Source organism: Malus domestica, chromosome 06 (assembly GCF_042453785.1).
Source record: "Malus domestica chromosome 06, GDT2T_hap1".
Classification (NCBI taxonomy): Eukaryota; Viridiplantae; Streptophyta; class Magnoliopsida; order Rosales; family Rosaceae; genus Malus; species Malus domestica.
In genome coordinates this window covers 5333147-5355406 of record NC_091666.1, presented here as the reverse complement: position 1 = coordinate 5355406, position 22260 = coordinate 5333147, and the positions used below count along the sequence as shown (strand labels likewise).

The window sequence follows — 22260 nt, the reverse complement described above, 5'->3', positions numbered from 1 at the left end:
AGTTGTTACATAATTAAACTCAAAAAAGTTGGGCAACCCAAACCCAATTAAAACCGAGCCCAATGCATGGGCGGCCCAAAGCACAAACTTAGCCACCCTATTCTATAAACCAATGGCAATTCCGTAAATAAAATGAAATCCCCAACTGAAATGGCTACGGTGCCACCCCTCCCCAACTTTAGACTAAAGTAATATCTGACCATTTTCTGTACATGCTAGCAAATGAAGGTTTGTTAAATTTGATTGATAAAAAAAAAAAAAAACATCTGTATAGTTTCAAATAATATTCTTTTTCAAATTTTCAGAATATTTAGAAGTAGACTTCTTTCATTTTCGATCCCAAATTTTAGAACTTCTTATTTGATTACCCTTCTAAATATTATTGGAGGAACTAGTTGAGAAAGTTCACATTTGTTTCTTCTCATTTGTGTTTGGGTTTTATTTTTCTGGATGTAAATTATTTTGCGTTTGTTGCTGTAAAAGGAAGGGATTTAAGTTTGTTATTGATATATACTCAATAAAGAACTGAGATTTGAGTTATTGCGCAGGATTCGATTTGCTCGGTTTCACATGTTTATCGTGAGAAGAATAAAGTGTCTGATGGTACGGCAGATTTAGGCCATAAGTTTGACATTGGTCCTCATATTTTTTATGAGCCTCCTCCTTTTGTGGATAGGTTGATCCTTGAGGATGCTGTTGGGTTTCCCCAGATCTGTTTTGTTTATAGTTAAGTTGTTTTTCTTGGTATTTTGACCCCCAATTTCACCATTCAAAAAAAAATAAAAAAAAAGAAAGAGGAGATTTGATGTCATTTCATAGTTCATAGAATCACACAAGTTACATGTACTACTAAATCCATCCGGTCAACTTTTAGCTTCTAGGTTTAACCGTATAAGTATCATAATCAGAATTTTTTCAACAAAAAAAAAGTTCAAAGATAATTTCTGCAATAAAATAATAATAATCAAATTGGGGATTGTTAATTAGTCATCTTAATGTATAAAATAAATGAACGTTCAGGTAAAAATTAACAGTTTCATGAAAGACGATCCATCTATTTGATATAAAATAAATTTACGTTTTGGTAACAATTAATAGTACGTAATCCGGTGTTTCGCTGGGAGCCATTCTCTGCCCTTCACTTTCTTGGAGTGAAACAGAGCACTTCATTTCCAACTGCAGAATCAAATGCATGCATTGAAGAAAATCAACAACAGATACTTCAATTTTACGAGAGAATGGGCCGCGAAAGAATACAGCATCCGTTTTATCAACGAAATTATTTAAGAAACTTGTACGGCATCAAGAATTTGCGGCCATGGACGGATAAAAGTGTGCGGCAGCGACAGAATTATTTAAGAAACCTTTTGAGTTTACTACTGCATTTGCAAATCATCCTTTAGTAACCCTTTAAGCTTATAATCGTTTGATTGAGACGATAGAACTTTTCATGCTCTACTTGTACCGCTCTTCTTATCAAGTTCTTCCAATGCCGCCCACAACTTTGGGTCCTCATAGTCCTTTATGAGAAAGGTGGGTTTTGCTTCCACTAATATGTGTTCTGGATTCCCAGTGGTTAATCCAACGACTGGCATACCGGCTGCAACTGCTGCTTTAATCCCCGAGACAGAATCCTAGCAAAATCAGAACATAAGTTTCCAAAGTTCCCCCATTTAAATTTCTCTCAAAGTATAACGTGAGAAGAGGCAAACCTCGAACACGAAAGTGTGTTCTTTTGATGCTTTGAGTATTTCAAGACCCTTCAAGTAGGGCTCGGGGTGTGGCTTAGCATGCTCACACTCATTCCCAATGACAAGACCTTGAAAAAAATCTGAGAGGCCAAGCATTGAAATCATCAGCTCTGCATTCACTCTTGGAGCATTAGTAACAGCAGCCCGTTTCAACCCACGATCTTCAATCCATTTCTTCACTTTATAGAGACCATTCACAGGCTTCAATTTATCTACGGCCAATCTGTTTCCATCAGGGAAATTATGTAAGGTGGGAACCAGAAAGAAATGCTATGCACGCAGCACAGAGAAAGTGAAGTTTTTACCTGCGAAACATGGCTTCCTTGTCTTCTGTGAACTTTAAGCCTCTTTCGAAGTCATCAGGAAAGAGTATCCTGGCAACATCATCATTATGCTTCCCAGCGAAATTCTCAATATAGTACTCCTCGGTAATCGGAACACCTCCGTTGAAACCTATCTGTTAATTTTCCCACTTCAGTACACCTTTCCGTTGTATATAAAGCTTATAAAAAGTATGAGCAACTTTCATAAAACCGTAGATGCACCTTTTGCACTTTTCACAGTGCGATATGAATGTAGAGTAACAATAAGTAAATTTATTGCCCGACTAATCGTAAGAAAAAGGAAAAGACCAAACAAAAAGAAAGGACATCTACCTCTGGTAGCATTTCACGGAAGGCATAGTAATGAATTGGATCCGAATCACACAGCGTTCCATCAATATCAAATAATACTGCTTCAAGTGGAGCAACTCCAGAGAGTGAACTTTTGCTGGTTGCACGGACACAGAAAAGAAAAATAAATAGACAATTAGGCATGAGTACAAAAACATGAAACGAAAAAAATAACAAATGTAACAATCATTTGTCTCATGCAGTATAGATGAAAAGAACATGAATTTAGACACCATAATATATACAAAGAAAAGGCCGTAGAGAACAATTACGTCTTTGTAACCTTGTAGACTTAGGTTAGTCCACATTACCTCCTTTCTGGGAGTATAGACGTGTCTAATTTCTGCCTACGCGACACAAAGACAATGGCTTGAAATATTTGTTCATATTCGAACAAATTTTTTTTCATAGTATATATTGTTTTGATCAGGTAAGGTTGTCCTTTAATTTGAGTTCGGCAATAAACATCATAGGGCTGTCTGAATTAATTCAGCGTCTATTAACTTTAGGGCTATTTGAATTAAGTCAATTCCTATTAACTCTGTCGATACCAGATCGATATTGCACCTCAAAGCTAAAGACAACTTCAACAGTAGGAAGAGAAACTGAGAAGAACCACAATCATCTTGCTAATACAAATCAATCATGCCAGAGAAACAAAGGCATAACAAGAAGAGATAATACACAGGAAGAGGTTCCTCGGAATTAAAATTCTAAGAACAATCGACACATACAGTCTATGCAAAACTTACAACTAGAGGAGAGAACAATGGCATACAAGTCGAACTTTGATCTAATAGAAGACGTGGCACAAAATCAAGCGCAATGGCGTTCTAGGATTCATACAGCCGACCCCACTTAGTGGGAAAAGGCTTTGTTGTTGTTGTTGTATGTATGTTTGTATGGTTTTATGCACACAGCAGTTTCAGCCGAAGAGCTAAAACTATTAAATGCCTATAGCAATTGGCCAAGACAACTATTCATACAAAGGACCATGGAAAATGGTTCAACATGCCACTTAAATTGAAAGTATTATTTTAATATGTCACATCCCGGCCCGGGCCCTGGGCTCGACTCTGCCGTAGCACAATATTGTCCTTTTGGGGCCCCGACCACGCCCTCACGGTTTTGTTTCTGGGAACTTAGACGAGAACTTCCCAGTGGGTCATCCATCATGGAGTTGCTCTCAGAGTTCCAATGGAACCCAAAACCAGTGATCTCCCAAAATGTCTCGTGCTATGTAGAGATGGGAATATACATATAAGGCTTACAGGATCCACTCTCCTGGGCGATGTGGAATGTTACAATTCACCCCCCTTAGGGGCCCAACATCCTCGTCGGCACACCTCCGACCAGGGATTGGCTCTGATATCAAATTGTCACGTCCCGGCCCAAGCCCCCACCATATCCCGGGCTCGACTCTGACGTAGCACAATACTGTCCGCTTTGGGCCCCGACCACACCCTCACGGTTTTGTTTTCTAGGAACTCACACGAGAACTTCCCAGTGGGTCACCCATCATGGGATTGCTCTCGCACGAACTCGCTTAACTTCGGAGTTCCAATGGAACCCGAAGCCAATGAGCTCCCAAAATGCCTCGTGCTAGGTAGAGATGGGAATATACATATAAGGCTTATCGCGCGAATTAACTTAACTTCGGAGTTCCGATGGAACCCGAAACCAATAAGCTCCTAAAAGGCCTCGTGCTAGGTAGAGATGGAAATATACATATAAGGCTTACAAAATCCACTCCCCTGGGCGATGTGGGATGTTACAATCCACCCCCCTTAGGGGCCCGACGTCCTCGTCGGCACACCTCCGACCAAGGATTGGCTCTAATACCAAATTGTCACATTCCAGCCCGGGCCCCTACCACATCCCGAGCTCGACTCTGCTGTAGCACGATATTATCCGCTTTGGGCCCGACCACATCCTCACGGTTTTGTTTCTGGAAACTCATACGAGAACTTCCTAGTGGGTCATCCATCATGGGATTGCTCTCGCGAACTCGCTTAACTTCAGAGTTCCAATGGAACCCGAAGCCAGTGAGCTCCCAAAATGCCTCATACTAGGTAGAGATGGGAATATACATATAAGTCTTACAGGATCCACTCCCCTGGACGATGTGGGATGTTACATAATATCCTCAAACAATTTGGTTCTGCATAGCCTACTAATGTCCCAATGTGACTGGGAGAAGGGCGAGGATGAGGACGATGACAATGTTTTACTAACATATTCTCCATTCACAAACCACTTGATTTCTTTGTCTGTTACCTTTTTCTTTTTCCGAATATGAATCGTGTTACCAAGAATATCAGTAAAATCACAAATTCACAGGAAGAAGCAAAATAAATATGAACTTGCAAAATCCACACATAAAAAGAACCAGATCAATGGAATTTTTAAACAATCCATAGAACCAACATTAGCATAAAACTCATACAAACCATAAACAAAATAACCAATCACAACGCAATGCTCCATAAGAGACATTTGAAAAACAACAAAAGCATATACGCAGATGTGGATTTGAACTTGGAATGTTATACAGAATAAATGTTTGAAACTGGCGGACATTGAAATTATAATAAGAACCCAGATCATATATCCAGTCAAAGTTGCAAGAAGAAATCAAAGGAAGGAGAAAAGGCGAGAGGAGGGAGGGTACCTGTCCAGAGAGTTTTCACCGGAAGAAGCTGTCATTGTCACTGCGAAATTTGGCTTTTGATGAACGCAAAAGGGTTTCCGAGAGCAGATTGATTGATGGGAAGAAGACGATCCGTGAAATATAAAGGGAAATGGGACAAGGAATCAACCCTGGAATCAAATCAGTAGAGCTAATGAGACAGATGCGAGTTTGCCTTTTTTCTCCGACAATCTCTCCGCTCTCTTCTCTCTTTTGCATATTTGGTATTCTACTATTCCCAAATTGCAAAATTCTGCCCGGTAGTTTCACGATATTACTAAACTCCCCTTTTCTTTTTCTTTTTCACTATTAATTATTTAATTTGGGATTTCTACACGCAAGCAATGGGCAATCATCTCTCAATCAAGTTAAAAGTGTCCAAAATAGATATTTATTTAAAACCTATTTAATCCATCTTCATCAAATATTCTCCACAAGGTAATCCCCAAATCTTTCATTTCAAATTATATTAATTAGCTACAAATCATGAATCTCATCCAATAAGCCATCCAAGTGGCTAGTCCATCTCCTCCCAAAGGAGCCGGCCACACACTTATATAAACACCCTCATTTTCTCTAAAGCCTAAGTTCTACACTCTTGCTAAATTCTCTAAACATTTTTCCCTTAAAATTCTAACTTTGGCATAAAAGGTTCTTCAGCCAAAACCCCCCCCAATTCATCGTGAGCGCATGAGGCTCTTGGCCTTGACCAAATGTGTTATTTGTTTTGTAGGTGCAATTTTATCCAAGGCCAAGGAATAAGAAATTTGCATCCACAACGTCGGCCCCAAGAACCGGTGCAGTGGTGCCATTTGCCATTGTGATACACTTCCGAGGAGTCGTTGACATACAACTAAAAAAAAAATTATCAAAGGTCATATGGTATGTTGCACCAAAGTCTAGAATCCAACCTATATGATGTTCCATGTCAGAGGCTAAGGTACCGTTTGGTACGCAGACGGGACGGAACAGAACGGAACGGGACGGGACGGGACGGAACGGAACAGTGGTTCCATGTTATGTTTGGTATGCGCAGGACAGGACGGGAGAGTTGTTCCGTTCTGTGTTTGGTAAGCGCAGGACGAACGGAACCAAAAGATTAAAATGACTAACTTACCCCTGTTCCGTCTGTTGTTTGGTACAATGTTTAGGCTTGGGACGGGACGGGACGGAACAATTTTTTTTTTTGTTCTTCTTGCTGCTACTTATCTATGATATATTTTGTACACTATACTTGGATGTGTTCATATTTTGTACCGTGTATAACAGAAAACAAGAGACATGTATTTGTACTTTATGTTGCTCATATAATTAATTTAGTGGGATAATACGTCAATTAATTTTATGTGATTTAAAAAAATAATAGGGTGAGAGCATGCCATTGGCTTGGCACTTGGCACTTGGCACTTGGCACTTGGCACTTGGCACTTGGCACATGGCAGTGTAGCCGCAATATGTATATGGTTATGTATATGTGATGAATCACATATGAAGAGGTTGGTATAGTAGAACAACCGTTGATGCAATGGCCATTTTGGAATCTTTGACACAATCTGCTTTCATCTCTTCGTCATCACATTGAAATGCAAATTGTGTCAAACAATATGTATATTAGAAGTTGAGCTGTGAGACAATTGGATGCCTATGGCAATGGTTGTCATGCAAGGATGAAAAATATATACGTTTAATGATATTATCTTGCTAAAGCAATAAACATGAAATATCCAGAACTTAAACATGAAATATCCATAACTTAAACATGAAATCCCAAATTAAACATTTGTCCTGACTTTAGGGAAGAAAACAAAAAGATTACTAAAGTTCATATCATACTAAACCCCCTAATGCTCAGTTGCCATCCATAAACATTTTAATGAAATCTGCCTTGTGAGAGTCATCCAGGGTACACCAAATACCCGTCATATCAGTATCTTTGACTAACTTCATTGTAATTTTCAACACCTGATCATATGGGAGACCATGGCCTCAAGCTGAGATGGTAACTTGGCTTTCGCTTCTCTGAAAACCCTGACATTGTTTCACTAGAAGCTAACAAAAATTCTGCAAAAACCAAGGTCATTAAAAATTAATGCAAACAAAGAGATGCTGCAATGAAAACCCTCACATATTGTTTCTTATCTAGCCCAATACATTACTCGACTAACATAGGAGGTTAAGTTATACAGCAATATAACATACATGCCACTAACATGAAAATACATGAGATGATAAACAAAGGTATCATTACCAAAAAGTAGCAATTACAGTAGAATTAATAGTCAAAGGTAAGATATGCAAACAGGGAAGCGAGGAAATTCATAGATGCAAAATAGTGCTAACACTCACTCACAGGTTTGACATATAGTGCTAGCATGCCTAGATTGAGAAATAGAAACGAATACAGCAAGAGCTTAAACCAACTAAACTTTCACTGTAACTTGAGGAAGCCCCTTGAACATTGAACACACAAGGACTAAACATCAACTCTAGAGACCCTCTAGTACAGAGAAAATCGAGACAATTCAGCTTTTCACAAACGTACAACCAAAACTGGCAAAGAGTCCCAATGCCATTGCTTTCCTCCAGTCACAACATGAGCAAACCAGTTTTTGGCAATACTCAGCTCAAACCCGTCCCAGTTACGGCTAATACCCTAGATTCACCATTCAATTTCAACAACTCTTTTTTTTCACTTTTAATCAATAAATGTTCCCAAACAAGTAATAACTTTTTTCTTATCATCCAACTTCTACTCTGTAGTTTACCAGTGGCAGTATTTTCAACACGAATCAAATATTAAAGCTACTCATTACAATTACCTAAACAAGATGTCTTCCTAGGCCGTTATTTTAGCATTCCAATAGACAAAAATACAAAAAATTATCCAAGGGAAGAAGAGCATATAATGACAAAGAGAGGAAAATCCAACAGATGCAAAACAGATGCAGTTCAGTCTTGAAATCTCGAAAGATGCATTTGTCTGTGTCCATATTCAAGAACAAAGCTCCAAACTAAGAATGAAATCAAAACTCCCGACGTCAGACAGCCCCATGAACCAACAGAGGAAAATCCAACAGAGAACCAAACTAAGAATGAAATCAAAATTACTTCCAAAAAAATTAAAAAAGAATGAAATCAAAATTGTGGCATCAAACAGCCCCATGAACCAACAGAGGAAAATCCAATCCAACAAAGGAAAATCCAAAACAGGTAACCCAATCCAATCCAACAGAACCCAAAGACATCAGATTTATAGATTTCAGCACATAAAAATTGAAACTTGAACACTGAAAAAATGAATCCAGATAGAGAGATACCTATGAATGCAGTACTGCTCAATAGGGGGAGTGGAAGCATATAAACAGTGGCGGATCTTTGGTTGCATATGCAGTATTGGGCAGATCGAAGCACTACAAAATACAAAGAAATCAAAACAAGCAAATCAGAAAAGAATACAAAGAAATTAAAGCACTACAAAATACAAAGAAATTCAGCAGAATTAGGAACTGGGTGTTAATGAAATCGAAACAAACAAATCAGAAAAGAATAATAATGCAACTTCAAATTTACATCAAAATTAATTAAAGATAAGATTGAGTCAGTCAGTCCATGTGGTTTTCGACTGCGACCCTCCAAAAAATGGTATGAGGACTGAAAGCTATGGATCAAATCAAAAATTTGAAATTGAAATTAACCCAATTCAATTCGAGGATTGCAAAGAAAAACCCAGAAAGGGGATTCATAGAAAAGGCACCGGTGATTTGGAATTGCCGGGCATACGACTGACACCCAGCAAACACCAAACCAAGAGAGAAACAGAAAGTACTACAAAATACAAAGAAAGAGAGACCGAGAGGCTACACAATCACAATCAGATCGAACCTGGAACGGAAATGCAGAGCTGAAAGTTCACGGAGAGGCTACACGGAAGAGGATGAGGAGGAAGGTTGCGAAGGGGAGATGCAGGAGGATGAACAAGTTCACAGCGGCAGAGAGAAGAGAAAGATAGTTAGGGTTTGTTGTATGATTTAGAAGGTGTAAATATTGAAAAAGCTAAGGGGTATTTTTGTCTTGAATTTTATGATTTTTGTGTTCCACGGGACGGAAAAACCCGTTCCAGGGGGAGAGGGGGAACCAAAATTTAGCCAATTTTCGTTCCGCGGGACACGCGTTCCACATAATTTTAGCGCACCAAACATGGGACGAAACGCGTCCGTCCCACTCTGTTCCGTTTCATCCCGTGTACCAAACGCACCCTAAAAGAACACATCCCATACTACATGTATTGGATGGCGATTCACAAGGAGTGGTCCTAGTCAACAAGCTTTGACTTGGATCTCCAAGGGTAAGCATGACATCCTTGGTACTAGGTGCAGTAGCGAGAATGGATGCACAACTTCTACTTGCTCCATTAGCAGCTCGCTCATTTGCACGTAACTTTTTCTTCAATTCAGGGACTCTATGCTTTTTGAAAACAAGTGTCCTCAGTATGACAGGTTTGACCGCATAAAGTACATGTTAAATCATCTTTATTTTTCCGAGTAAAAGGACGGGAAGTTGTCAACGATGATGAAACATACGGCCGGCCAGTAGAGGATGGTCGAGACACCATGGCTACAGAATGTGTCAAGCTCCCTCCTTGGCTGCTGACACTACTTCCTCCCATCATCGTAGCATAACGTTGAGCTTCACGTCTAACAACAAAAAACACTTCCTTCACATATGGTAAGGGTTGAGTTCTCAAAATATCATTACATACCTTATCAAATACATCATCAAGTTCCGCCAAGAAGGCATTCACTTAGTCCAATTGAGCCTCATCTTGAAGTGTCTTCAAGTCAATAACACACTTCATCTTAATCGGTCTTCTTTGATCCAGTTCTTGCCATATTGCTTTGAGATCGGCATAAGTCTGAGAAATATCATAACCATCATAATATGTCCAAGCAACTTCTTCCCATACTTCTTTAGCAGTATCTCATACTTCTTTAGTGGTATGAAGATGGATGAAAAACCCCAAGATGTTAGGATCCATGGAATTAATCAACCACCATTTCATAATTTCATTCCCAGTTTCCCAAGCTTCATACTCGGCACTTTCTTCCTTGGGTTCCTTGATACTCCCTGTCACGAACCCTTTCTTACCAAGCCCAGCGATATGCATCTCCAATACTTTGAACCAAAGAGGATAATTTGATCCATTGAGTTTCACAATATTTGGTACGTTTGAAGCATCATTATGTATCACTACAGGGCTCACAATCGAATTGTCGGTGGTCGTACATGAACCACCCTCCAATTTTCAACCGTGAGTTTTCTTCAATACTAGCCATCACGATAGTGGTAGCAGCAGAGGCACGGGATTTTCACCGCAGCAGCACACGGTGGAATTTTTTAGGGTTACAACTCAGCTCGGATGCCAAATAGAATTTTACGGCTTAATTTTCATGTATTTCATAATTCTAAATATAAGTACATACAATCCTTGTTACAAAAGGAAACAACAATAAAGAACACAACTATATCCTTCATAAAACATAACTCTAATAATTACAAAATATTTACTTTCCCTTTCTCCTAAATATTGACTCACGCCAATACGATTCTTGCCAAAAGTGAATTTGAACATCATTATTACTTAGCTCATTGTGAGGCTAGACCCACACCCTCCTCTTAGTGTAGATAATATGGTTTGTTCAAAAAAAAAAATCTCTTCTTTAATACAATTCCTCCCCAATTTAATTTCTCTCATTTTGATTGCAGTTTAATTAACGAGCCATGAATACTTCAATTTTTCTCTGAGAGTGGAGTTTGGTGGTAAAGCAGCAAAAGCCTAGCAGTCGTACACGTTTTCAGGTGAAATGGCATAAAACTGCGGCACGTGTTGAGGAAAAGAAACCCAATTTGGAAACGCCTCTTGCTCCACTAATTAAATGTTGTAAAAAGATATTTTATCATCATTTGGTCTGTGTATTATGGTCTATTAATATATTTAATATTATGTGTGATGAAAAAAAAAAGTGTAAATTTTGTAAAGGAAAATAAAATATTATGTTTAAATTTTGTAAATGAACATAAAATATTATGATTGACTAATTCTGTAATTTAACTCACTTATTTATTTACATGCAAACTAGGCTTATCACGCTTTTATTCTGTGTTTTTAATTTTTCTTTTTTTATCTCGCATTACTTGATTATTTGAGAAACTCTCACTTTAGCTCCTCTGTTTTATAGGAAAAGGATTCGAGATCTCATCCGTTCATCGTATATCGTGCGATCAGAAATCATTTCAAAATTTAAAATTTAAAATTAAATATGAATAATACATAACGAAAACTGACCACACGATATACGATAAATGGATGAGATCACGGGATCCCTAAAAAAAAGGATCCGACAAGGATCATTTTCCTGTTTTATATAGTGTGACGAGAAAAACGAATTTTTTGTTTGCCGTAATTTTCACCCAGCGTCATGTTCTATATAATATGAGGCCAAAACACAAAAAATAAATAAATAAAACAAGAGCAAAAACTGCACCTATAGCGTCTGTTTGATATGATAGTAAGAGGTTGTGTTTATAACCATTTTTTTTTAATTTCAAAATAATGAAAGTGAAGATTAAAAATTGAAAACTAAAAAGTGAAACTACTTTTTTGAATTTTCGAAATTTGGTTTTCAGTTTTCAACTTTTATAAAAATTAAAATTAAAAATTAAAAACCAAAATGGTTATCAAATGTTATCTTAGATTTAATATTAGTTTCTTTATAGCAAATTAAGGTTTTGATTCGGCGGGGCGGGATCCAGCCTATTTCTGCTTGGATGACTTGATTAAGTTTCAATGTTTATGTTTCATGTTTCATATATAACCTAATCAACATCTTTGGTTAGGTATTGTGGTTCGAGATGAGGAAGGTAGCTTTGTCGCAGGGATGGCAAAAGGAGTTTTGAGAATGTTTTTACTCCTGTTGATGCGGATGCACCTGCGGTTGGAGAAGGATTGGATTTGGCGACGTCTAGGGGACTTCAAAACTTGACACTTGAGACTAATTCTCTCCGGATCCATCTCCAATCGAAAGTATAACCCTATCCAGAATTATAACCCTGCAAAAAAATTATTCTAAATGAACCGTGTCAGGCTATATTTATATACCACCTCCAATCGAAATGGGCTAAACATAGCCCCTCAATATTTTATTATTTTGTAGTTTGTTTTTTAACTTATTGGTATTGTTACATATTCTTTAAGTTTCATGTTGGTATTGTTACGTATTTTGTTAAATATTTTAATATTAATTGCATGTTAACAACTTAGACATTAAGAATGTGTTTGTTTCACCTTCTTAAATGGGGACTAGCTAGGATTATTATCCCATGTTTGATATGTTTGGGTTTTGAATGGGTGTAGACCTTTGTTATTGAAACTTCAATAATTCTCCAAGTTGCAGAGGAGCACCTACGTTCTTAAAGAAGAAAGGGCTATGCCCTTCTAATTTTCCATATATTCATTTTGATATTTTTAATAGAAAATAAATTAAAATATAACAATAATGTATTGTTAGTCCAGCTTCTCAGTATAACACTACTCCAAACGCTTCATTAAATTAGCTCAACTTAGTTTAGTCTAACCGAGTCTAGGTTAGTCCTTGAATCCAGTTCAGTCTGAAATTGTCCGGTGTAACAAACGCACCCTAAGAGAAGGGTGGGTATGAAAAGAGTGTATGACATGAATACAATGTGAAAAATTAGAATAAAATGAGGTAGTTTAGTATGTAAGGGTGAAAAAAAAAATGTGAAAATGGTGTAGAAATGCTATAGCTATTTGTGGAAAAGATGACCTAACTAATACCGTGTAATGTTCGAGTTGACTCTAATTATATATCCGCTGACATGAAAGTTTCAACACGACTTGTCATCCGTACCCTAGATGTCATGGTAGCTCCGGTTGTCAAACGCGAGTGCGATCTTCTTCTTTTTTGTTTTGTTTTTGTTTTGGTAAACTCGTATGTGCGAGTTAAGCTAAGCCCAGAAGATATGAATTTAGCTCATCAGCTCATGTAAGCTGTAAAGGGGTAGCTTATGATGCAAGTTATTCCCATCCTTAGCTCATCAGATTGAAACTTTTGCATGGTAGGGGGGGGGTCCAAACCCTAAAATGGTTTCCATGTCATAGATGACATATATGGTTGATTGAGTTCTTTCCCCTGCTTTATTTAGTGGTTGTCTACGTCGGCATATACTGAAGGCCTATTCATAAACCTCTCCATGTCGACACGAAGAGATAGATGCTAAATCCATCGAACATAACTTCTTAAAAATAACAGACATCAAGAACGAACTGACAACTGACTCACGCAGCCACGTGGGCCCCTCATACCTGACACGCGCAGATAAGGCGTGAGGTCACCCATCTCCACTCTCACGTCACTCTCCCGTTTATTCTTTGTGTTATTATTTGTTTTTTATGCCATCATTCCATGAACTTTTTATTTACTTACTGAGAGACAATCACTATTTTTAAAATATTAATTAAGAATTAGTCACTATTTAAAATATTTATATTTATTGAGGAATAGTCACTATTTTATGAATCTCTACTAATTAATTAATGAAATCCTCTTTGTCAACCAAAAGATGGTGAAAAAACAACTTAATATTCTATCACACAAAAAAAAAGATGGGCAATAATGTAATTTCACAGGTTTAACTTTTACTTTTTTTTATTGAAGCCTCACATACAAATGATGTTAAAATATTTTTAATATGTAAAATAAAAAAAACCAAAAAAAAAAAAACAAAAACCTTCCACGTTCTCTCCCTCTCTCCTTCTCATTTTCTAAAAAATGTGTAGACAAACGTTAGTATTTATTAAGAAATAATCTCTATTTCTAAAATATTAATTGAGAAATAACTACTATTTTAAAATATTAATTGATAAACAATCACCATTTGTAAAATATTTGATATTACGGATTAATCAAACTTTATTAGGAACTGTTCTTAATTAATAAATTTCTAATAAACAATAATGAAGAGGATATAGTGATAGATTGTGAGAAAGTAAAATGTTGGTCCACACAAATCTTACCAAAGTTGACCAAGGGTTAACAGAGAGAGAGAGAGAGAGGGGAGAGGAATGAGAGAGAGAGAGAGAGAAAGAGAGTGAGAGGAGGGAGGAAGGAAGGAATTTGGGGAAAACAAAAACATGACGTCTCTTCCTAAAAAACAAAAAAACATGACGTGAAAGATGAGTGAAAAAAGAGAAAGAAGGTTGGGCGAACCGGTGAAAGATGAGAGGTAAAGGAATACGGGGAAAATTTAAAAAATGATGGTAAAGATGTGAAAAGAGAAGGAAAACTGTTATTTCATGTGAAAGAGGGCCCGCGTGTCAGTGCGCGTAGTGTGTGAGATACGGCAATTTTTTTATCTTAATCATTAAATAAAGTTGTTTGAATAATTTTGGTTAAAATTAAAGTTTTGAAATTATTTTTTATTAGGTTTTCTGTAATTTAAACAAGTATCGGAGTGGCAAAGTCAAGATTTAAAATAACGGGTCATGATTTCGATGAAAAAAAACTTCATCGGACCATTTCTTGTCAAGCACCTGGTGATTCCTTCCAACATATGTCGACAATATGAGAGGCTTGTCAGGCTGAAAATAGAAAATTGTAGAGTTATATTGAAGATTGTCAAGGGTTGTCAACATAGACATTTCATCGAACACTAAAGTATACACAGTAAAGTCGCACGCAAGAAGAGAGAAAAGGTAGATAGAGGAATGATAGAAAAGTATGGAAGAAAGAGGTTGTAATTTAGTGTTGCTCATTTTTATATTTTCTAGTTGTTTATAGGAGTCAAATACAAATACATAGACAAACATACATAGTGATGTTGAACTTGTTAGAGTCATGAGCACCCAATGACCCCATACTAGCTCCACCACCGATTTAAACTATGCTTATTTACGATAAAATCTCATTAAACTTAAACTCGAGTATCATTTAACCAATGAGCCTTATTGTGTCATGTTAACAATTTTAACAGATTTATTAATGGACTTTACTAGTAAGATGCAAAAGTGAGGAGTTAAGTTTTCGAAATTAAGTAACAAAAGTTTTAAGTTTCAGATTGAAGTGAAATTTCAAAGAGTATAGATATAGTTAAGCCATTAACCTACATATTCAAAGGAAAATCGTATTAGTACTAAGTACGATGGTAAGCCTAACAATGCAAGTCACATTGTCTTGCAACACACACACACACACATATGTATAGGAATCCTTTAATAAGAGGGATCTCTATTTTTCAAAAAAAATGGGGACACCCTCTTAACCGTTAGATTGCCTTTAACGAAATTGTGTGGTTGAGATTGTGTGACCTGTGATTTAATCTCAACCACACAATTTCATTAAAAGGCAATCTAACGGTCAAGAAGGTGTCTTCATTTTTTTGGAAAATGGGGATCCCTCTTGTTAAAGGATCTCTGTGTGTGTGTGTGTAACACTTGAAATGGTATTCTCTTTACATTGGTACCACCATGCAACATTTAGATTGCCTTTAACGAAATTGTGAAGTTGAGATTGTGTGGTATGTGATTTAATCTCAACCACACAATTTCATTAAAAGACAATCTAACGGTCAAGAGGGTGTCCCCATTTTTTTGGAATATAGGGATCCCTCTTGTTAAAGGATCTGTGTGTGTGTGTATTTAACACTTGAAATGGTATTCTCTTTACATTGGTACCAGCATGCAATAAAATAAAAACATATCATATTAAGGATGATCAAGTTGGAAGAAGGGGCATGCTTGAAGTGGACTTCAAGGCAAAATGAAACCTTATTAAAAAGAGACTTACTATGCTTTAAACCGAAGTACAAATATATTACTACAACACTGTATCATTGTATACATCCAACTGCTGTATCTAATAATTACCATCAATTAAAATTAATACTATAAGTTGTACTTGTAAAAACACCTTTTCACTTTTGGGCCGGACCAGGATCCTCTTCGGATTCTCTATGTGGGGATCCGAATGATCAATCAATCGCAATCGTTCATCGTACATCGTGCGGTCAATTTTCGTTGGATACTGTTTATATTTAATTTTAAACAAAAATTAATTTTTAACCGTACGATATACGATGAATAGACACAATTGATTGATCATTTGGCTCCCCACAAATAGGATCCAAATGGGATCCTATTCCTTTTGGGCCATCTAAACCCAATAATTATGATTATACGAAGGCTTTTTAGCTAAAATGGTTTCTAAAATTGACATAACTCCTCATTTTGGTCCATGTGATTGTCTACCGTCAATCGTTTTAGCCCTTCTATGAAAAATCTCCGTTAAATTTAGGGTATTTTGTCAAACCAACCCCTCCACTTGAATGGACGGTTTCTTCAATTTAACAGAGATTTTTCACAAAATAACCAAAAAATTGACAGTGAAAAATCTCAAGGACAACTTCTATTATTTTTTAATCTAAGAGACTAAAATGAAGAATTATTTCAATCGTAGGAACCATTTTAGCTAAAAAAAACTTATGTGAAGGAAGGGTGTTTCCTAAAACCTTCCCCATCCCCAAAAATTCACAGCCCATGTGCTCATATACATATATAACTAGCTCTTAGGTGGGAAAATTTGAGATACCTAACACATTACATACATAGGGTTTACTTATCTAGTGCAAAAGCCCCTAACTTTCTCTTGTATTTCCAACATAATTTCCAACCAAATCTCTTTACTGCGTATTCAAAAGTCTCAATATTCGATTCTGACTACTCTCTCCAGGGTTTAGTGAGGCCATTGTCAATTGCGACCCAACAAGTTGTGATAGAAACAAATATTTTTCATCATATAAATTAATGCTTATCCACAATATCGATAAATCTTTTACTATCACGCTCATTCTATTACTAATTCAAGTGTTAATAATATCTGTGTAACATAGTTATGATTGATATTCATCGACTTCCAGTATAAACAAAGAAAATAACATGGTGTGTGCCTACCTACCTGATGGAGAAAATTGAATAGAGCACTCATTTGGATTTGGTTAAGTACTTGATAATTCACACTTGAATATTACAATTTAACAAATGACTGTTTTTTTTATTAATTTAATCAATACCAAAAGAATTAGACAATAGGATATGAAATGATTACAATCACATCCCAAAGGTGAGAAACAAGTTTTCCACAATATTATTTTAAACCATGTAAATAATCTGGCTAGGAAGGTAGCCGACAAACCACAAGTAACAGAACTCCACTAATCATAATTCCGAAAGAAAAAAATGATAATAAGACTCTTTCAAAAGTGAGGCTCTCTTTAGACTCTTTATCACCTCATGTTTTTCGCACAATGTTTTATAGTGTTGACACATAACCGAGTGCAATAGCGTTCTAGGATTCATATAGCCAACCCCACTTAGTGGGAAAAGGCTTTGTTGTTATTGTTGTTATTGTTTTATAGTGTTGATGTTGGTATGAAAATTGACGTTAAACTGTGAGGTAACAGAAAGTCCACAGAGAGTCTTGCTTTGAGAGATTCTCCTTAGCGTTTCTATTATAAAAAAAAAAAAGCAAAACAAATATTCTTGGGCAGAGCAGAATGTCAAAGTTAGTAAAGCTTACCAAATTTGAAGATGGCCTTTACAGTTTACTATAAATACCAGTAACCGTTTAGCTATAGCTTCGTGCAATATTGCAATACCACCTTTGCAATAATATTGATCATTAGCAAGCTCTCCTTTCACTATTTTGCTAATGGCTTTCTCTCTTGGGTCTCAAGTACTCTCCCTTCTCATTGTTTTGCTTTTACTGCAATCTCCGGGCGAGGCTGCAACGTGCAGTGACTGCTTCGTTCACTCTCGAGCAACTTATTATCCGAATTCTGAAGAACAAGGAACAGACGGTAAGAGACTTCTAATCAAAGAAAAAGAATGAGCAAAATCTTTTATGTTGCAGGCATATGCTTACTAGATATTTTCTTGTATCGAACTGCAGTTGGTGCATGTGGATTTGGTTCATTTGGAGCAACACTCAATGGCGGGGATGTCTCAGCTGCCTCTGACCTCTATCGCAGTGGCCTCGGATGCGGAGCTTGTTACCAGGTGAGCATGCACGATTCTAAGATGTGTGTGTGTGTGTGTGTGCAAGCGCGTGTTCAATATTTGTGATCATAATTAATTTTCTTGATGGTTCCCTAGGTGAGGTGCACCGACAGTGCCTATTGCTCAGACAAAGGAGTAACTGCAGTTATAACTGACCAAGGCTCGAGTGATGGCACAGACTTCATCCTGAGTAAGCGAGCGTTTGGCCGGATGGCTCAAACTACTGAAGCAGCTGCTTCTCTGCAGTCACTTGGTGTCATTGATATCGAGTACAGACGGTAATTAACAGCCTAAATCCTGAAAGCAACTTTGAGGAACCTGCATGATTTTGTGATAAATCTATATGACTCAAGTAGCTCCTCAATAATCTGTCCTCTTTTTCCAAACATGCAGTGTTTCATGCAGCTATCCAAACAAAAATATTACAATCAAGATCGATGAGCACAGCAACAATCCTTATTATTTGGCTTTTGTAATAGAGTACCAGCAAGGGAAGAAAGATATCACCGCTGTCCAGCTTTGTGAGGTGTGTGTGTGTGTGAGTCAGGATCGGGTGACACATTTTTTTATCCATTCAATATATATAAACCAAACCAACTTGCCTTGCTCTTCGCAGGCACTGGCTTTTTCTTGAAATAAAATTACAAGATTTGATAGGTAGACAAATTAAATCATATGTTTGTTTATAGCTAATAAAACTCTTGTTCTTAATCATCAACCTAGTTTTAATTACTTGCTTTTATTATTAATTAATTATGTCACCTTCCTCATTACACATATAATTGAAATAATATATATATATATATATATATTTATATTAACTTATATTTAAAAAAATTGCTGCAGACAACAAACTTTGTATGCATAGTAATGGACAGGAGTTTTGGAGCAGTTTGGACAACAACTTCAGCACCAATTGGACCCTTGCAAATAAGAATGTTATTCAGCGATGATGATGACGAGACTTGGGTTGTTCCTCTGAACACTATACCACAAGACTGGAAAGTTGGACAAACATATGACACTGGAGTTCAAGTTAACTGATCAGATCAGATCGGATTTTATTAATCCTGTTTAATTATCAATTTTTATTAGTTTCTTAAAATTTGTTTTGTTTTGCAAATTGGAAGAATGAATGTATACGAGACTAAATTCCTCACCTTTTAAGGTATTGGGTGACATAATTGGCTGCTCCAATATTCCTCAAAGTTCCCTCCTATGTGGATATTTGAACTTTTCCCTGCAAAAACAAAACTGTTCAAAAGGTGCTAACCAGATTTTGATACCATAAAAAATATGATCAGAATGTACGAGGTTTATCACGCTCTTAAGGAACATATAAACACTCCTCGGTATAAAAATTGATATTGGCATAGAGGCAGCAATTATTTTAAGTGTTCTTATGAATTCAAAAAGTAAAACAAACTACAGAAATTTGCATCAAACCAACCTGTTTAATCAAGTGAAGGAACCGCTGTCTGTCAAACATATTTCCGTTCACTCCATGTTCCTTTCGACTATTATATGCTTTCTTCCTTCCATTATTTTCAAACGGCATTTGGTATAATGAAATCGTGAGAGGATTTTCCTCAACATTCAGAGCAGGCATGTCATGAGTTTCCAGTGTAGGTTAAACTTTCTTGATATATTAGATGCATAGATTTATGACTCACTAATAGTGCCAAATACAAGGGATAGCATCTCATCCACTTCGGGATGGAGTTTATCGCCTGAGAGGAATACATTTACTTTCCCTTGCACCAGAATCCAACTGCATCCAGGAACCTTTCTCACTCCTTTGAATCCCATCTCCCTTCTCAGCTGTCTTTCCTCAATATGCTGACCATTTGCAGCATATATGTTGCAAAGCACCACATGGGCTGGTGCATTTAAAGGATCCAGCTCTAGGAAATTTTTGGCTGCATATCTAGCAACATCAGCATTCGTTTCACCAAATCCGCATATACCAAGCAATGCACCCCAAACAGTGCGATCTGGTTTGAAAGGAAGCCTTGAAACAAATTCTTCTGCTTCTTTTACTTTCCCAGCTCTTCCCAGAAGATTAATCATACAAATGTAATGCTCCAAAGCTGGTTGAATTGCATAAACATTGCTCATGGCATGGAAAAAATCGCACCCTCTCGGGACAAGCCCTGCATGGCTACATGCTGATAGGATGCCCAAAAAAGTGACCGAATTTGGTCGGATTTTAGATTTGACCATGGCTCCAAAGATCTTCAGAGTCTCATTTGCATGTCCGTGGTCTGAAAACCCCATAATCATGGAATTCCAAGAAATCAAATCCCGGAAACACATGTTTGAGAATGTACGGTAAGCGTCATCTAGCTCCCCACATTTGGCATACATGGAAATCAGTGCGTTGTTAATAAACAAGTCAAATTCGTACTGTGTTTTGATCAGCAGGCTGTGGAACTGTTTCCCAGAATCAAGATATGCCATTGCACCTGCAGCTCCAAGAAGAACTGAATATGTTGAACTGAGAGGCAAAACACCTTCTGACCTCATTTCTGAAAACAAATTGGTAGCTTCAGCAAAAAGCTCATTTTGGATGTGCCCCGAAATCATCACTGTCCATGCAATTGCATCCTTATCTGGCATGCTTTGAAACATATTACAAGCCTTTGATACTCGTCCAACACTAAAATACCCAGTTATCATAGACGTCCAAGAGATCTTGTCTCGGATGGGGGAATTGTCAAAGCAAATTTGAGCCCGTTCTAGCTGCCCAATCTGTATGTAACCGTTAATCATACAAGACTGAGCGGTACAGTTACTTGAGTTCTTGATGAAAAGAAAGTACGCGGAATCCATGATACCATAGGCCGAGTACATGTGAATGAGGCTCTTTGATAATCTGCCATCATAATCATCATGGTCACAACCATTGACAAACAACTGAGCATGTAGTTGCTTGCCAAGATGAGGCAAACCAATACCCGCACAAGCATAAACAAGCGATATGAAGGTCTCTCCGTTTGGTTTTGTGTCGTAGTTCCCCTTCAGTTCAAGAAATAGCAATAGAGCTTCTTTATAGAAGCCATTCCAAGCAAAGCCACCAATCATGGCTGTCCAAGAAACAACATTCCTCTCAGGCGTTTTTTCAAACAAAGAGTATCCCTCATCCACATGGCCAGACCGACAGTAACCGGATATCATGCTAGTCCAAGTAATCACATTCCTATCGAGCATCTCATCAAACAAAACTCTTGCTTCGTCCATTCTACAATTCTCAGCATACCCAGAAATCATAGCATTCCAAGAAACCACATTCTTCGTCGGCATTTGGTCAAAAACCTGCCTTGCTCCCTCCAAATCCCCATTCTTAATCAACCCAGCCATCATCGAATTCCAAGAAACAACATTCCTCTCTGGCATCGCATCAAACAACTGCCTTGCCTCGTCAATCCTCCCCGCATCCGCAAACCCACAGAGCATTGAAGTCCAGGAAACAACATTTCTCTCTGGCATCTCATAAAAGAATCGCCAGCCCTCATTCAACCTCCCAGATTGCACATACCCAGACAGCATTGCATTGTAAGAAACAATGTTCTTCTCAGGCATGATATCAAAGAGCATCCGTGCCTCATCGACCCAGCCACTCCTCGAGTATTTCGTGAGCAAACAAGTCCAGTGAACAACGCGGCCATGGCTGCTTCTCTCAGGCAATTTCTCAAGCAGCTTACGTGCGTCTTGGCACCGACCTTGAGAAAGACAGTGAAGAAGCTGGGAATCGTCGGGAGTGAGTTTAGCATAATGGGTTCTCGAAAATGGGATATATGTATTTAAAAATTAAAATTTCTTATTATTTATATAAAAAATTTCTTCCTGTTCTGATCATGATGAAAAAAATTTCCTATCTGCGCGCAAATTTTGTAAAGGGATAGGTAATTTTAAAGCGCAGATGATGGCGGCTAACTAGAAACTTGACGACAAATCAAAGAAAAGTTGGGGAAAATTCGGAGAAGATGGGAGAGTGTATGCCAAGAGGTATAGGTTTAG

At 37.4% G+C, this 22260-nt stretch overlaps 3 protein-coding genes and 1 long non-coding RNA gene across 4 annotated transcripts; 1 reads left to right on the top strand and 3 right to left on the bottom strand.

Moving 5' to 3' along the window:
* Positions 1-1034: 1034 nt before the first annotated feature.
* LOC103436937 (haloacid dehalogenase-like hydrolase domain-containing protein Sgpp) lies at positions 1035-5359 on the bottom strand. The gene is made up of 5 exons (XM_008375392.4): positions 5097-5359; positions 2408-2522; positions 2057-2208; positions 1713-1974; positions 1035-1634 (listed from the first exon to the last, which is right to left on the bottom strand). Exons 1-5 carry the CDS (start codon positions 5129-5131, stop codon positions 1449-1451), a joined length of 750 nt encoding a protein of 249 aa, XP_008373614.3. The 5' UTR covers positions 5132-5359; the 3' UTR covers positions 1035-1448.
* A 1423-nt stretch (positions 5360-6782) lies between these two features.
* On the bottom strand, positions 6783-9147 carry LOC139197253 (uncharacterized). The gene is made up of 3 exons (XR_011582490.1): positions 8997-9147; positions 8432-8524; positions 6783-7175 (listed from the first exon to the last, which is right to left on the bottom strand). It is a non-coding gene; the product is annotated as an uncharacterized lncRNA (long non-coding RNA).
* Positions 9148-17306: 8159 nt separating this feature from the next.
* LOC103437071 (pentatricopeptide repeat-containing protein At1g32415, mitochondrial) lies at positions 17307-22026 on the bottom strand. The gene is made up of 4 exons (XM_008375530.4): positions 19691-22026; positions 19401-19480; positions 18107-18558; positions 17307-18020 (listed from the first exon to the last, which is right to left on the bottom strand). The coding sequence occupies exon 1, from the start codon at positions 21835-21837 to the stop codon at positions 19903-19905; it is 1935 nt and encodes a 644-aa protein (XP_008373752.4). The 5' UTR covers positions 21838-22026; the 3' UTR covers positions 17307-18020; positions 18107-18558; positions 19401-19480; positions 19691-19902.
* Positions 17894-19424, top strand: LOC103428177 (expansin-like B1). Its single transcript, XM_008366269.4, has 5 exons — positions 17894-18041; positions 18134-18240; positions 18337-18518; positions 18634-18766; positions 19087-19424. The coding sequence occupies exons 1-5, from the start codon at positions 17894-17896 to the stop codon at positions 19282-19284; spliced, it is 768 nt and encodes a 255-aa protein (XP_008364491.1). The 3' UTR covers positions 19285-19424.
* Positions 22027-22260: the final 234 nt, after the last annotated feature.